Source organism: Brachyistius frenatus, unplaced genomic scaffold (genome assembly GCF_029030835.1).
Source record: "Brachyistius frenatus isolate BFR_SWC_R1_liver_20210118 unplaced genomic scaffold, ASM2903083v1 Contig_250, whole genome shotgun sequence".
In the NCBI taxonomy this organism is placed as follows: domain Eukaryota; kingdom Metazoa; phylum Chordata; class Actinopteri; family Embiotocidae; genus Brachyistius; species Brachyistius frenatus.
The window spans coordinates 255,001-268,392 of NW_027210849.1; the positions used below are offsets into that span (position 1 = coordinate 255,001).

At 45.3% G+C, this 13,392-nt stretch overlaps 1 protein-coding gene across 1 annotated transcript in view; it reads right to left on the reverse strand.

Moving 5' to 3' along the window:
- The window catches only part of ism2a (isthmin 2a), a 10,862-nt gene extending 4,822 nt beyond the window's left edge, over positions 1-6,040 (reverse strand). Inside the window, exons 1-3 of the mRNA XM_069720779.1 lie at positions 5,612-6,040; positions 1,101-1,319; positions 268-559 (exon numbers count right to left, since the gene is read on the reverse strand). Coding sequence (XP_069576880.1) covers positions 268-559; positions 1,101-1,319; positions 5,612-5,746 — 646 coding nt within the window. The 5' untranslated portion in view covers positions 5,747-6,040. The remainder of the gene's footprint in view (positions 1-267; positions 560-1,100; positions 1,320-5,611) is intronic.
- Between the last annotated feature and the right edge of the window lie 7,352 nt (positions 6,041-13,392).

The window sequence follows — 13,392 nt, forward strand, 5'->3', positions numbered from 1 at the left end:
GGATTCCTCCGAGGACGAAACATCAGAGTTTATATCAAACCGGGATCTTCTGAGAATGAAAACATTTCTGAACTGTGTCACCATGGCAACAGGGTTCTCCAACATGACAACACCCCGCTCACAGCTGGTTTCACTCTCTGCTTAAGTTTCAGGTCCGAAGAGAAACCAGAGATGTTCCCGGACAGGAAGTCTCAACGTTTTCTAACCATGAACCGATTCATCAGATGACGTCCGGACCTCAAACATTTTATGGTTTTGAGTTCTTACCGAAGTTATCGTTGGTGTCCCATTCGTTGTTCCAGCGCCGCCCCCAGTCTCCGCCCACCCCGCTCAGGACCGGGTCCTCCGGGTCGTAGTTGTCCTCAGGCGGGTTCTCTGAACCGGCTCCGTCCAGCCCGTTCTCCGCCTGCTCCGGGTACTCCCAGAACAGCGGCCAGAACAGCTTCTTGTGTCTGTCGAGCCACTGGGAGGAGGAGAGGGACCAGTCGCTGCGCTGGCCCTCCGCGGCCAGGTCCATCTCCACCTCCGTCGGGGAGTCGTCCACCACCTCGATGGTTACCTAGACGACCAACAACACACTGTTCTGTCTGGAGTCACGCACACACACACACACACCGGGATTCACTGTTCTATCTGGAGTCATCTTCTTCATCATCATCATCACCAGGATTCATCAAATCTCTGACGTCTCGTTAGCCAGACGGATGATAATTAATCGATTATCAAACATCGAACATCTGGAATCACAGAACATCCTCGTCTCAACACAAACGCATGAATGCCCCCCCACCCCCCCCCCCCACTCCAGGCTTCAGAGAGCCTCCCCACATACATGTTTAAACCATGTTTGTCATTAGTTTGTTCTGCCGGTGAAACCGACCCTTCGACCTTTCATATCTGGCTCTCATGTTTCGTATCTTCACGTTGTTTGTCAGAGGTTTGTGGACGAGTCTGAGCCCCCCCGCTGTCAGCGGTAACGTTAGACGCTGCGCTGACTCGAACCGGCTGCTGGGAGGAGCAGGAGAGTTCCTCCCTGGAAAACCTGCATCTGATGCACCACGAGGAGACGAACAACCGTTTCCATGACAACGGAGAAGTACCTGGATGTTGGGGTTGTGCGAACCGATGTCGGCGTTGACCAGCTCGGGGAAGTTCCTCAGATCGAGGATGAAGGACTCGGAGTCCGTCTGGTCTTCAGCAGCAGGGAGGACAGCCGGGGGACGCTGCTGTGACCAGGAGGACAGAGTCTGCAGCAGGTTCTCCTCCTGGAGCTCCTCCAGGTGCTGCTGCTGGTCTCCATGGCGATGCTCCCATAACGCCTGGGAGAGGAGGAGGACGGTGATTATATAAGACAATTAAGCGGAAAGGGTCTCCAACCTTTTTCCTCTGTTCAGTAACATTTATTCACATAGCTGAGCTCCACCCAAACCAGCTGAATCAGCTTCTTTTATGTGAACGATAACAAACACAACACACATTTTGTATCACAAGAGATTAAATTACAAAAACATGCATGTTTTATTGTGGAAGCGTTTCTTTATGTTTTCATGTTCATTATGTATTTTACTGTCTGTCCACATGACTTCATGACATCACTTCCTTCACGTCCCCTCCGTCTGGAGTTCACGTGCATTCACTCTTTTATTTTGAAAAGATAACTTTTCAATTTGAAAAGATCACGTGCCGGCCGGCCCTGATGATGAAGATGATGACGGTGATGAAGATGATGAAGATGGTGATGATGAAGATGATGTTCCCGTTGATTCTCCATCCTGATTGGAGGTGGTTCCATGTGTCAGCAGCTCTCCAGACTGTCTGCTGGATTCCAGCTTCCTCTTGTTGGATGTTGAACAGCTGCTCATTCATCAAACTTTCCACCAACACTGGAAAATGAATCATGACTCCATCGACAGCATCACGATACCGAGAAGTAAAAAATGGAACTGTGGTGACAACAATAAAGATCCGTGAATCAAATATCAGCGAACAAAATGTTTTTACAGCTCTGAGTTTCATTTTTAACAACTTTATGTTTCTAATCAGAATCATGACGGGATTCAGAAATATTCAGATTTAAGAAGTGAATTTATATAAAAGGTATAAATAAAAAGGTTTAAAATGAAACTCCAGAAATGAGATGAATTCCTCTTTGAACAGATTGACACCATGTGTGCATCCAGAACACTGAATATTGCCACTGCATGTGGATGAGACTGAATGAGTGTTTCTGTGTCCGAGTGGAACATCAGCCGGTACCTCCGGAGGATCCGGGGAAGGACGAGGCGTCCCTGCGGCTGATCCGCTGCATCATGAAGCACAGCTCCGTCGGTCCGGGACCAGCTCACCTGACGTTCACCTCTGTTTTAACTGATTCTCATGTCACAGTGGGATTCTTGGAAAGCATCATTTACTTTCTTTTAATATTAGTTTCTTAAAAAAAAATGTCGTCAATAAACAGCTCTCCATTGATATTTATCCATTTACTTCATTTATTCAACACTAAATAAGCTGTGTGAATGTTAATGCTAAAAATCTTTTTTTGTTATCTAAACTTCTATTTTTTACTATTTTGGAATTAATGTGGAGAATTGGAAACAAAACCCTGGAACATAGACGATAATATTTCAGTCTCTTAAAGCCACTGGACATTTGAGATCCATCCTCTCGCAGTAAAACACTAACTGCTGTGACCTCGACCCGGCTGAAGAATCCGACGCCCTCCTCTGAATGTGGCGGCGTGTCTCTGGGGAGGAAGTGAAGGACGGCCTGCAGCCGGGACGACTGGTTGAAGCCGGCACGCCTCCGCCCTCATGGAGGTTTTTAGAGAAAGTTTTCCGCTCAATGTCTCTCCTGTTCACAGTCCGGCTGCAGAATGAGTAAAGTGTCTGTAAAATGTTGAGTTGATGGAGCGAGTCGAGGCTCCGAGTCCAGAGGGAAGTGAGACGTACAGAAGACTGCAGTGTTACGTCCGTCTGAGGCTGCAGGGATGAAGCACAACCAGCAGAGCCGTGACGCAAACAATCAGAAGTGTGTTTCAGCTTTTAAATCTACTACAATGTCCAACGGAAGGTTTGGTGAACGCAGCCTGTTAGCAGAGCAACGTTCAGGTACTCTCAGTGTAACGTTCAGGTACTCTCAGCAACGTTCAGGTACTCTCAGTGTAACGTTCAGGTACTCTCAGCAACGTTCAGGTACTCTCAGTGTAACGTTCAGGTACTCTCAGCAACGTTCAGGTACTCTCAGTGTAACGTTCAGGTACTCTCAGAGCAACGTTCAGGTACTCTCAGCAACGTTCAGGTACTCTCAGAGCAACGTTCAGGTACTCTCAGAGCAACGTTCAGGTACTCTCAGTGTAACGTTCAGGTACTCTCAGCAACGTTCAGGTACTCTCAGAGCAACGTTCAGGTACTCTCAGTGTAACGTTCAGGTACTCTCAGAGTAACGTTCAGGTACTCTCAGTGTAACGTTCAGGTACTCTCAGTGCAACGTTCAGGTACTCTCAGAGCAACGTTCAGGTACTCAGTGCAACGTTCAGGTACTCTCAGAGCAACGTTCAGGTACTCTCAGAGCAACGTTCAGGTACTCTCAGTGCAACGTTCAGGTACTCTCAGTGCAACGTTCAGGTACTCTCAGAGCAACGTTCAGGTACTCTCAGTGCAACGTTCAGGTACTCTTAGAGCAGTCTGCATGCAGAAACCAAAATACTCAGCAGACAACTTATTAAAATAAAAAATAGACTCGGAGCAGGAACACCAGCTGTGGCTCATGTTTCTGATCCTGTGAACATGAAACTTTACACATTCAGATAGTGCAGCGCTCCAGAGAGGGACGACTCAGAGAGACGAAGCCGGGACATTTAAAGGACATTCAGTCGGTTCCATTCACACCAAACTTCAATAAATAACTTTCAGACCTTGGTGACTTCATAACGTTAAAAAAAACCTCTTATTCTGACAGTAACGTCCTCTCTGAACAGCGTCTGGACTGAACAGGGACTCAACGTTGGCCTTTCCTCTGCGGTGCTCCCGCCGTGTAACCCGACTGAATCCGTTGAGGATGCGGTGAGGCATTCAGGGACAGAGTTGTAGAAGCAGACTGAACAATATGAAGACAGGAAGTGATCAAAACTTTCAGAAACTCACTGATGGAATCAAGAAAAACTCTTTTAGCTCCACATTCGGTGCGAAGAATGAAGTCCGTCCTCCACAATAATGAACAAACAACCAACTGAACCATCCTGTTTACACTGAAGACCGTTTTACAATGATAAAACAATTACCGAAAGGAAGACTCAACATTCAGCACAATGTACATGACATCAAATGTCTACTGCAGAATGAAGACGTTAATCATCTGATGTGGAGGCATTAAGAGGATTTAATTACCACAGAGAGGACGACACATGAAGGACAGACAGATAAACAGAAGACACCTGCTCTCAGATCAGATCTTATTCAGTGCACAGAAATGAAGACCATCCATCCATCATCCAACCAACCATCATCTAACCTCCAACCAACCATCATCATCCAACCAACCATCATCTAACCTCCAACCAACCATCATCATCCAACCAACCATCCATCCATCCAACCACCATCATCCAACCAACCATCATCCAACCAACCATCATCTAACCTCCAACCAACCAACCAACCATCCATCCAACCATCATCATCCAACCAACCATCATCCATCCATCCATCATCCAACCAACCATCATCCAACCTCCAACCAACCAACCATTATCATCCAACCACCATCATCCAACCAACCATCATCCAACCAACCATCATCTAACCTCCAACAACCATCCATCCAACCATCATCATCCAACCAACCATCATCCATCCATCATCCAACCAACCAACCATCATCATCCAACCAACCAACCAACCAACCAACCATCATCTAACCTCCAACCAACCAACCATCATCCAACCAACCAACCAACCAACCCAACCAACCATCATCTCCAACCAACCAACCCTCCAACCAACCAACCAATCCATCCATCCAACCATCATCCAACCAACCATCCAACCAACATCATCATCCATCCATCCAACCATCATCATCCAACCAACCAACCATCATCCAACCAACCAACCAACCAACCAACCATTATCATCCAACCACCATCATCCAACCAACCATCATCCAACCAACCATCATCTAACCTCCAACAACCATCCATCCAACCATCATCATCCAACCAACCATCATCCATCCATCATCCAACCAACCAACCATCATCCAACCTCCAACCAACCAACCATCATCATCCAACCAACCATCATCCATCCATCCATCATCCAACCAACCATCATCTAACCTCCAACCAACCAACCATCATCCAACCAACCAACCAACCAACCAACCAAACAACCAACCATCATCCAACCTCCAACCAACCAACCATCATCCAACCAACCAACCAAACAACCATCCATCCATCCAACCAACCATCATCCAACCAACCATAGTAATACATCTCAGTTACTTTTCTAATCTCTTCAGAGTACAGGACAGACCTGTGATAAACTGTTCCAGGTCTGAACTATAATAAACTGCTTCAGGTCTGCAGGTAATGTAGTTGAATCGCACTCACCTGTGTGACGGAGCTGTTAGTGTCTCTGCTGATGTCCCTCTTTGGGTTCGAGGGGAATCCACCGACCGACACCGACACCGCGGACAGGATCAGCAGCCACAGATGCGACGCTTCCCTCCGCTGCCGGTTTCCCATGATTCCTCTCTGATCTCCTCCCGGAACCTCCAGATGATCCAGAACCCTCCAGGCTGGGAGAGGACGGTCCGAACCGACAGGCGGGTAGAAGCGGCACACATGTGCGTGTCGACGGAGCGTCCGGTCAGCGTGCAGAGCGGCTCTGGTCGTCCTCGGTGTCCGGTCCGGTCCGGTCCAGGTGGTCTGCGGTCATAACACGTCCAGGTTAGTTAAAGAGAGGAAACTAAAGTTCAGAGAAGTTCGCGAGAGTCTATCGGAGACCACGTCCACACATCCGGAGGTCCTCCTCCTCTGAAGGCTCCGACTCGGTCAGCAGCTCCTCTGGCTGGGAAGCCCTGGTGACGTCACGGGGGAGGGCGTGGTCTGATCCAGACAGTAGGGCCGGACCTGAACGGGTCAGTCCGGTACAGAGAAGAACTGAATACTGATTATATTAATAATAACAATAATCAGTCACACGTTTAAACTGCTGCACAGGACAAACAACTCAGACAGGAAGTGGTTTCAACTGAGTTATAGTCAGAGTTTGAAAAACCAACCAATCAATGCACATTATAAAGCCTCACAATTACCAAAATAAAAATATAATATAATATAATATAAAACGAAGAAAACAGGCCATGATATTAAATATCTTTACGAATGTAGGTACATTGAATGATAGTGCTGAGCATGTTTTTTATGAAAGCACTTCTTGGTCAGTGATGCCGAGACAAATAGGGTCTGACGTGGAACCTGCAGGTGAGCTGGGTTCCACCTCACAACCTCAACAGAAACATTTCACACAATGTTCAAACATGATATAATAAGCAGCTGATATTAAGCAAAGCAGTGGCTGATGTAGATGAATGTGGACAGAGCAGAAGAAGAGTTTTTTTTCTTCCGTCGTAACAACGATCCAGCGTGTCGGCCGTCGGCTCCAACTGTCACTCACAGCTTCAGGTTTCTTCTCTGAGAATAAGGTCTGGAACTCAACTCTATTAGTGTTCGCTCAGCCGCTCTGAAGGGCGAACCAATCAGAGACCAGTGTCGGTGGGTCACTGCGGATGTCCCGCCCCTCTATCACTATGATTGGTCGGCTGGTGACCGTGAAGAGCACAACTCCGGATGAACTGCTGCTGGCGCTCATTAAAAACAACTTTAAAAATAAGCTGTAGTCGGGAAACAACTGTTCGGTGGACCCGGTAGGTCGTCGCAGCGGTGGAAGAGAAAAAGAGTGTCTGATTAGTTCAAATGAACTTGAGGTCAATGCCGAGTAGGATGGAACGACTGCAAACAACCAAGATATAGAGGGTGGACAGACCCATATTCATGCAGTGACAGTGGGTCGGGTTCACACCGGGCTGTCAAAGGGAGATAACACTCTCACTGGTTTATTTCATGTCCAAAACATCCCTTTAAACCTGCACCTTAGTGAAGTGGATCAGGAACTGACCTGCACCGAGCTCATTAAAACTCGGCCCGGTGTGTCTTCCTCTGAAACAACATGAAAGGATGTTTGCACAGGGCTGCAGTACCACTACCTGCCACTTGGTGTGGAGGTCAGGAGCTTCTCGCCTGCTGTGCATCTCTTCATTTGCACGCAAACATTTCAGTGTCCTGCAGACAGAAGAGGAGAAGGAGGGAGGACGGGGGGGGGGGGTAAGGGGATGGGTGGACTGGAGGGGGGAGGGGGGTTCAAGAGGTGGAAGAGTTTCCAGATGTTCAGACGGTTTCTGTTTCAAATGAAAGTTCCTCCTCACTTCCTCTTCTGAGTGAGAACACGTGTTTCGGAGTGCGTGTGCTCTGATTACTGAAGCAGCTCTCCTTCATGTTCATCACCAACACTTCTCACGTTAAACTCACGTTTACACACAAACACTTCTCTGCAGATCGGAGTCGTCTCAGTGATCGGAGCTGTTTCTGAGCTGTTCTACCTGATGGAAACACCTTCAGGTTGGTGGGACACACAAATTCAAACTAGCAGCCACAACGCTGTGATTTCTGAAATCAAGCCGACTTATAGGCACATGAATGTACACAAGCTGACTGTTGAAGAAGAAGAATGACTTCCTGTTTCCTGTGGCTGATTTCATGAAGCAAACGAAGATCTTGAAAAGGTGAGTGTATGGCTGTGTTTGGAGGACACGTCAATACTTGCCCGTGTGTGTGTGTGTGTGTGTGTGTGTGTGTGTGTGTGTGTGTGTGTGTGTGTGTGTGTGTGTGTGTGTGTGTGTGTGTCTGTGTGTGTGTTCAGAGGACCTCGCTCCCTGTGGCCTCCAGCTAATCGCTTCCATATTCACCAGATCTGTGGTCTGTTAACTGGTGTACCTGGTGTACCTGGTGTGTGTGTGTGTGTGTGTGTGTGTGTGTGTGTGTGTGTGTGTGTGTGTGTGTGTGTGTGTGTGTGTGTGTGTGTGTGTGTGTGTGTGTGTGGAAGTCATCACTCTTTTAATGAGTGGTGTAAATGGAGACACAAAAATCTGCTTGACATTTTCTTCCTGGAAGAGTTGTGATTATAAAACGGTGATTAAATGTCGTTCCTGAGTCTGAGGCTGAACACATGGTACGATGAAACACAGTGTGTGTGTGTGTGTGTGTGTGTGTGTGTGTGTGTGTGTGTGTGTGTGTGTGTGTGTGTGTGTGTGTTGAAGACAAGTCTCACATGTTCATCATCATCATATTTTATTCCACCTCCAAACAGATATTCAGATTCACTTCAAGTCACCATTGATCAGTTACATCGTGGAAGGAGAACCATTCAGTAAATTTGTGCAATTATGAACATTTTAATTTTATTATCTGTTTTTCAACTCTTAATTCTGTCATGAAGAAACTGCTCCAGCATTTGGATTTGTTTTTATTTCATGATCCACCCTTCTGTAATGATTCTATTCATTTAATGAGTTAAATATTTTGTGTTCATGAATGGAATGGGTGAATAAGGACAGATGTGAGGTCATACTGACCTTTGAACTTTGATTACCAAACTCTTTCTTAAATCCAACTGAACATTTGGGACAAGTTTGAAGAAGGTCCCTCAAAGTGGCTCCTGAGATATTATATTATATTATATGATGTAAGTGTTGAGCTGAATTGTTAATTATGAATTACTGAATGATGTCAGACTCACTGTGTCACTGAAGAAGATCAGCTGTACATAAAATAAAGTGTCTTTTTAATCGCAAAGCTGAAATCCGACGATTTAACCTGAAGGACCAAACTTTGGCTTTGTTAGGTTCAAAGTCCATTTTTAGAAAAAAACTATGTAATATGGCATTCATTTCAGTGAACATCTGAATTTTTTCCCATTACATTTCATTTATCTGACTCTTTTCTCCAAAGCGACTTACAATAAGTTCATTTCAACCATGAGGGTTCAAAACCAGAACAACAAGAATCAAGAAAATACAATTTCTTCAAGAAAGCCAAACTACAAAGTTCTATTAGTAAGTTCCATTTTAAGATACTAAAGTTCTACTGTTCAAGGTAAAGGAGGAAGAGGAGAAGAAGGAGGAGGAGGAAGAGGAGGAGGAGCGGAGTAGTGTGAGTGAATCTAGGAGGTTAAAGTCGAGTGTCTGCGAGGTTCTTATCAGTCAGGGTCGGGATAACAGAGTTGTTGAAGGTTGTAGTCAGGTCGAGGGTGGGAGAGTCTTTCCCTGGAAGGAAGAGCAGTTCGGTCTTGTTGAGTTTTACTCAAATAAAAGTTTCATTTACATCCCAAATAATTTAAATGTAAATAAACAATGTAAATATTTGAGTCTACATTTGTGTTGGATGACAGTCTGGTCCAAAAAGTGTTTGAATAAAATAATGTTACAATAATGATAAGTTTGTCCGTCTGGGCAGTGTGCTGTCTGATACGGTGGTCAGTGGTACTGGAGCTCCTCAGGGAACTGTTCTGTCTCCTTCCTGTTCACCTTCTACACAACTGACTTCCAGAACAACTCAGAGTCCTGCCATCTGCAGAAGTTCTCTGATGACTCTGCAGTGGTCGGATGTATAAGGGATGGACGGGAGGAGGAGTCAGTGGTCGGTGTATAAGGGATGGACGGGAGGAGGAGTCAGTGGTCGGTGTATAAGGGATGGACGGGAGGAGGAGTACAGGGCAGTAGTGGAGGACTTTGTGGAGTGGGCGGGAAGGAATCACCTGCTCCTGAACGTGGCCAAGACCAGAGAGATGGTGGTCGACTTCAGGAGGAAGACGACGGCTCCACAACCGCTGAGAGTTCTGGGAGAGGAGGTGGACATGGTTGAGGAGTACAAGTACCTGGTGTCTCCATGACAACAGACTGAACTGGAAGACCAACATCAATGCTGTCTACAAGAAGGTGATGAGTCGACTCTTTTTCTTGAGGAAACTTCGATCCTTCAATGTGTGCAGCGAGATGTTGGAGATGTTCTACCAGTCTGTTGTGGCCAGTGAACTGTACTTCACTGTGGTCTGCTGGGGGAGCAGCATTGGAGCCGGTGACACCAACAGACTTAACAAGCTGGTTAAGAAGGCCGGCTCCATCATCGGCTACAAACTGGACAGCCTGGAAAAGGTGGTGGAGAGGAGGATGCTGAACAAACTATTGTCCATCTTGGATAATCCTGTCCACCCTCTCAACCACCTGCTGCAGGGACAGCGGAGCACTTTCTCTAACAGATTCCTCCAGCTCTGCTGTCACAAGGACAGATACAGGAGATCATTCCAGATACAGGAGATCATTCCTGATACAGGAGATCATTCCAGATACAGGAGATCATTCCTGATACAGGAGATCATTCCAGATACAGGAGATCATTCCAGATACAGGAGATCATTCCAGATACAGGAGATCATTCCAGATACAGGAGATCATTCCTGTTACAGGAGATCATTCCAGATACAGGAGATCATTCCTGTTACAGGAGATCATTCCTGTTACAGGAGATCATTCCTGTTACAGGAGATCATTCCTGATACAGGAGATAATTCCTGATACAGGAGATCATTCCAGATACAGGAGATCATTCCTGATACAGGAGATCATTCCTGATACAGGAGATCATTCCAGATACAGGAGATCATTCCTGCCCACTGCCATAAGACTTTACAATAACTCACCTCTGGCAAAATCCATCACAGTACAATAACACTGTTGACTGTGTTTCTTGGTTGCTTGTATATTATATGTATATAATATATATAGATATATACTGTACTGTATGTATGTATATATATATATATATGTATATATATATATATATACTGTATATGTTGACTGTGTTTATTGGTTTGTTGTATATAATATATATAGATATTTAATGTACTGTATATATACTGTATGTACTGTGCATTTTATATTTTATATTTATATTTTTTATTTTATTGCTTTTCTATTATATTATTCTATTCTATTATTATTTTATTCTATTGTTTCTATTATTGCTCCTGTATGTATGCTGCTGTGGCGAAAAAATTTCCCCTCGGGGATTAATAAAGTATATACCTACCTACCTACCTACCTAAGATACGTTCACTTAGAGAAGAGCAACCAAAGACTAATGTAAAAATATCTGATGCTGTATTTAAGTAAAAAAGCTGGAGGAGTTGAGGGTTTGTATTTAAATCAGTGTTATTTGTCTGCAAAGCACCACGAGAGGGCAGCAGTTGATGTTGGGCTTTCATGTAAAAGCCTTCATTGTTGCATTTCACTGAGGTGATGAGTGACAGTCGGCATTTCATGAGAAAAAAACCCTTCCCAGACAAAGACTGTGATTTTAGTAGGTTTCAGTCACAATTTGGGTTTATGGATAGAATCAGATTGTAACTTTTACAGCAGTAAATTACTTCATCAGCAGGGCTCATTGAGAATGCCCCGCCCCTTTTTTGGCGTAGCAACAGTAACGAAGGGCGTGGCCTCGCAATGGAATTCAGTGATGTAGCAGCCATTACAGCCATTGTGATGTCATCGGAATGTTTATTGGTATAAATACTGCAACACAGACCGGAACACCTGACAAACACCTGTAGAAACCTTCCAATCCTCAGCAGCCATTCAAACATGGTGAAGTTTGTACATTCAAAAGAAAGCGTTTACAACTTCCTTCGGAAGGAGGAGTTTCAACCTGTTAAAGCACCACGCCACGTGTCCAAGTATAACAGCCGTTGTCCTTGAGACAAAACTAAACAAGCATGCAATGAGATTGATGGGACCAGCAAAGGTGGCGGTCCCATCCCCTGACAATTATCTTAAAAAGTCTTTAAAGGACCCCAAAGTTTCCACAAACAGACACCATCATCCTCTATCCTCACCGATTTCAGAGGCTCTAAAGAAGCCAAATAAAATGCGAGGTGAGACACCTCAGCTGATCCCCCTCTCCTCCTCCCCCTCAAACAAACGCCAAATGACTCCATCCCTCCCCATTTCTCTAGTTCCAAAAGAGCCAAGACAAGGACAATGCATCCAATCGCAGCTGGTTCCCCTCCCACCGGTTCCCACCTACAAATTCCTACCAGTTTCAGTACCCCCAATGAATCAGACTTCCCATTCACCCATTGCAACATACAAACACCTACTGACTCCCATTTCAGAGCCTCCAAAGGATCACACTTCCCAATCATCCATTTCTACATTACTGATTCCACCTTCTAAAGACCCGTCCCCACGCCGCCCAAAGCACCTGTTAAGCTCCGCCCCCACGTTCACTGACTTTCGTAAAAAGACTCCACGCCCAAAGCTTTCAAAACGTCCAAATCGGCCACTTGTGAAACCGCCAGAGAAGAATACCCTCCTTCCCATTTCCACGAACAGATGCCAACCAACACCATCACGAGCAATCTCACGACTTCCAAACAATCAGACTTCCCCCTCACCGATTCCCAAAGCTCCAAAGAAGGAAAGTGGAGTACAACGTCGCCCAATTCAGCTTTCAAAACCTCCAAAGCAGTCAATTGTAAAACTGTCAGAGCTGTTTACCATCCCTCCCATTTCCACGGTCAAATGCCAACCACCATCGTCCTGAGCAATTTCTGTCCTTCAAAACCCTCCGACTTCCCTTCCAAGCAGCTTCAAAGCAGCCAAGTGAAGCAACACGTCGCCCTTCACATCTTCCAAAGGCTTTAAAGAGGAACCTGTAGGAAAATCAGAGCTGATTTCCAGGTTTCCAATCAGATCGGTCAGGTCCACCTCTGGCTCCTCCCCCAGCTCGTCCAAATATGGTCACGTCCTGCTCCAAACCGCTCCAAACTAGCAAAGATGGTGACGGACAGAATCTGAACCCAAAGTCTTGTGAGGTGGACAGCAGACAAATCCCGACTAGTTTTAGTTCCCCCAAAGAATAATACACCAACAACATATAGTCTCTGTATATTTGTAATAAAACAATAACATTTCTGTTCCGGGGGTCCGTAGATGACCCTCCTTGTTGCAGCCTTGCACCAGGTGATCATTTGGTTATATTACAGAGGCTGAAAAACAAGCAAAATACTTTTGACAACAAAAAATAACAGGTTAAAGGTCGTGTTTGCCGACACCACTACTTAATTTCAGTACAACATTTATTCATTTAGATAATATACAGCATGTCCCATAATATTCTTTATAAATTCTAAATCAGAAAACTATCTTAAAGGTTTTCTTGAATTAATTTAAAATAAAAACATATAGCACTAATTGTCAGTGCCACCCTGCTGACTG